This window comes from Helianthus annuus, chromosome 4 (genome assembly GCF_002127325.2).
Source record: "Helianthus annuus cultivar XRQ/B chromosome 4, HanXRQr2.0-SUNRISE, whole genome shotgun sequence".
In the NCBI taxonomy this organism is placed as follows: Eukaryota; Viridiplantae; Streptophyta; class Magnoliopsida; order Asterales; family Asteraceae; genus Helianthus; species Helianthus annuus.
The window spans coordinates 174,728,388-174,731,182 of NC_035436.2; the positions used below are offsets into that span (position 1 = coordinate 174,728,388).

Consider the following 2,795-nt stretch of genomic DNA (forward strand, 5'->3'; position numbering starts at 1 on the left):
GATAGTAAAACGCCGCATCCTCTCCATGTATAGATGAAGATAAAGGGTTTAAATACTACAATAAGGGTTTAAATACTACGATATTTATTATCTAAAATTAATAAAATTAAGTTAATTTGCTGATCAAATTAAGTACTATTGTATCATAAGGACGTGTCAGATTAACTACCTTGAACCAAACTTCATTTTGTTTGTTGCATGTAACAGGTAATAAGTCAAAACTTCATTTTATATATTCAAAAGCCTTAAAAACATTACATACAAAAAAACCCTTCTATATCATAGTCGCATCTGGTACTTAAAACTACAATATATAATCATATAATATATGTACGCCAAACTTAGGTACTGAGATATTTTCTTCTGTTACAAGCCTTGTAACAGAATTATTCTTAGTGTCACATGATGGCGCACGCCCTCCCCTCACCACCTTCGTCATCATAATCATCAAACGCGCTCCTACGATAATTCGACGGTGGCGGAGGATAAAAAACCGACGGATGCGATTGTGCGTATCCATACACCGGTGGTGTATAATATGAAGACTCAGCACTGGGGTAAGATGTGCTATAACTCACCCCATATGCCGGTGTAGGATAGTAGCTCTGATATGGCGGTATATCGTACGGTGTTGAGTAAACCATCTGAGGCATTTGAGGCCCCAAATTTAGTTGCTCCATAGAAGCCGTTGCAGTCTCCGCCGGTAGCCCGTCGGTTTCAATGTTTGGTTGCACGTGAGTGTCACCAACTTTCTTTTTCTTATTTTTCTTCTTCTTACCACCACCGGTTTCGTTACCGTTACCGCCACCATCACCGCCGGTGACAGCTGGATCAGCTATTTTTTCAACGTTTCCGCCGGAAGACGCACCTTTGGATTCGTTTTGTTCGTCGTTGACATGTTCAACGTCGTCGTCGGTGGCTGTCGCTACGACGTCGTTCTGTAACTGTTTGTTGCTCTGTTTTTTCTTCTTCTTTGAATTTGAATGTCCAGAAGCGTTATCGGCGGCCGCCTTAGCGGCAAAACTCTCCGGCAGAATCTCAGCGTGCTTACCGGATTTAAGAAGCTTCTGGACGAGAATTTCACCGTTAACAGACCCGGTAACGGTAACCTTGTGCTCCTTTGCATCTATAACCGTTTTATAAACACCTGAAACATTCCAAATCACATACACTTGAACCTAATAATCAATTCAGGAATACAATATCTAAAAGAAGTTAATATATAAGTAAATCACCATCGATGCTCTGAAGAACTTTGAATACTTTCTTCTTGCATCCTTCGCAGTGAATATAAACTCTCAAAATCCATGTTTGCAATCCAATTGACTACATGAAATCGATCAAAACAACATGAATATTAGAGGAGAAGCTACGTAACAACAACAACAACAGGAACATATGAATTAGCAGCTTGAATATACCTGAAGGTGTTCAGAAGTGGGGTTATTATGACCGGAAACAGGTGGTTTTGCCATTACTTGCAAGCTAGGGTTTACTCTTCTTACTGTATTTGCTTGAATGAAGACTGAAGTGAATTGGAGAGAGGGAGTGAGGTTATAAGGTGGTGAGGTGGGGAGGGTATGTTTGGTGTGGGGGACACGTCAGCACGCCCCACATTGAATGTACTCTATTTACTGACACGTCACTAATGTCACGTGACAGGTCTTAAATCCGATTGAAGTTAGGCACCATACCCAACTACTCTAGATGGATCACAAATTGTAAAAATACTGATGAAGCACAAATGAAAAGGTGAAAATGCTTGCAATTTAAAATTCAAATTATGATAATCGATGCATTTAATATAGGTCACTTGTTTGTGTCAACATTAAAGTGTTTAACAGTGTTTTAAAGCATTGAAGACGATAAAAACCATAACTTTTTTTCGGTTTCCGATGTATAAAACACCATATGTTTGATGTATTTTTTTTAACCGCAAATTATACTCTTATTCAAAACCTAAAAAAATTATTACACGTAAATTACATAGATTAGTAAGTTACTAAGTCAACCACCCAATACTTTTTTTTCCTTCACTGAACTACAAACAGAAAATTGAGCAAATACAACACTAAGAAAGAAAGCAATGAAAGTGTGTTTTTTATCCCATCAACTCGAATCGCACCTATTTGCTCCATTCCAAATTAATTCTCTTTGCTCGGCCCTTGATCCATAGAAACGTAGTTGGTTGTATTGTACCTCCCCAAAAATCATGTCAATGTTTACTCTTTTCGCCCCGAATATGCTCTCATTTCTCGCCTTCCATACTCCTCAGCACGTTGCCAAAACGATGAGTTGAATATATTTCCTTTTCCAGTCTTTGGTCGATGCTATTTTGTGATATTCCAACAAGTCTTTCATTGAGAATGCGAATATTTGTTGTATTCTACACCACATACTTACCTTGTTCCATAATATTGCTACTACTAAACAGCCCGTGAAGAGATGATCTGCATACTCATCTGATTCCCCACACAATTTGCAAGTTGGAGATCCGGGAAGCATACCTCTCTTTTTTAACCCTCTCATCGTTGCTAATCGGTCTTGTACTCCACGCCACCCAAATATATATACTCTTTTTGGTGCCCACTTAACCCACTCATGCGGGTAAAACGGAACTGCAAAACGGTTTAACAACTTCTGAGCAGAACTCACCGAGAACCTACCATTACTTGCGGGTTTCCAGATCCATTTGTCTCTTTGATTCCCCAAATTTATTGAAGACATCGGCTTTATTAGATGTTGTAATTTTCTAAGTTGATCGGTCGTATATGGGTTACTTCTCCATTCCTACT

At 38.9% G+C, this 2,795-nt stretch overlaps 1 protein-coding gene across 1 annotated transcript; it reads right to left on the bottom strand.

Moving 5' to 3' along the window:
• Nucleotides 1-211: 211 nt before the first annotated feature.
• LOC110937363 (heavy metal-associated isoprenylated plant protein 36) lies at nt 212-1,568 on the bottom strand. Its single transcript, XM_022179772.2, has 3 exons — nt 1,422-1,568; nt 1,236-1,326; nt 212-1,147 (listed from the first exon to the last, which is right to left on the bottom strand). Exons 1-3 carry the CDS (start codon nt 1,473-1,475, stop codon nt 399-401), a joined length of 894 nt encoding a protein of 297 aa, XP_022035464.1. The 5' UTR covers nt 1,476-1,568; the 3' UTR covers nt 212-398.
• Between the last annotated feature and the right edge of the window lie 1,227 nt (nt 1,569-2,795).

Coding starts and splice junctions, on each gene's coding strand:
- LOC110937363 (XM_022179772.2), bottom strand. CDS start 1,475: ATGGCAAAACCACCTGTTTCCGGTCATAATAACCCCACTTCTGAACAC. Junction 1,327..1,421: donor CCACTTCTGAACACCTTCAG/GTATATTCAAGC, acceptor GATTTCATGTAG/TCAATTGGATTGCAAACATG. Junction 1,148..1,235: donor AGTTCTTCAGAGCATCGATG/GTGATTTACTTA, acceptor GGAATGTTTCAG/GTGTTTATAAAACGGTTATA.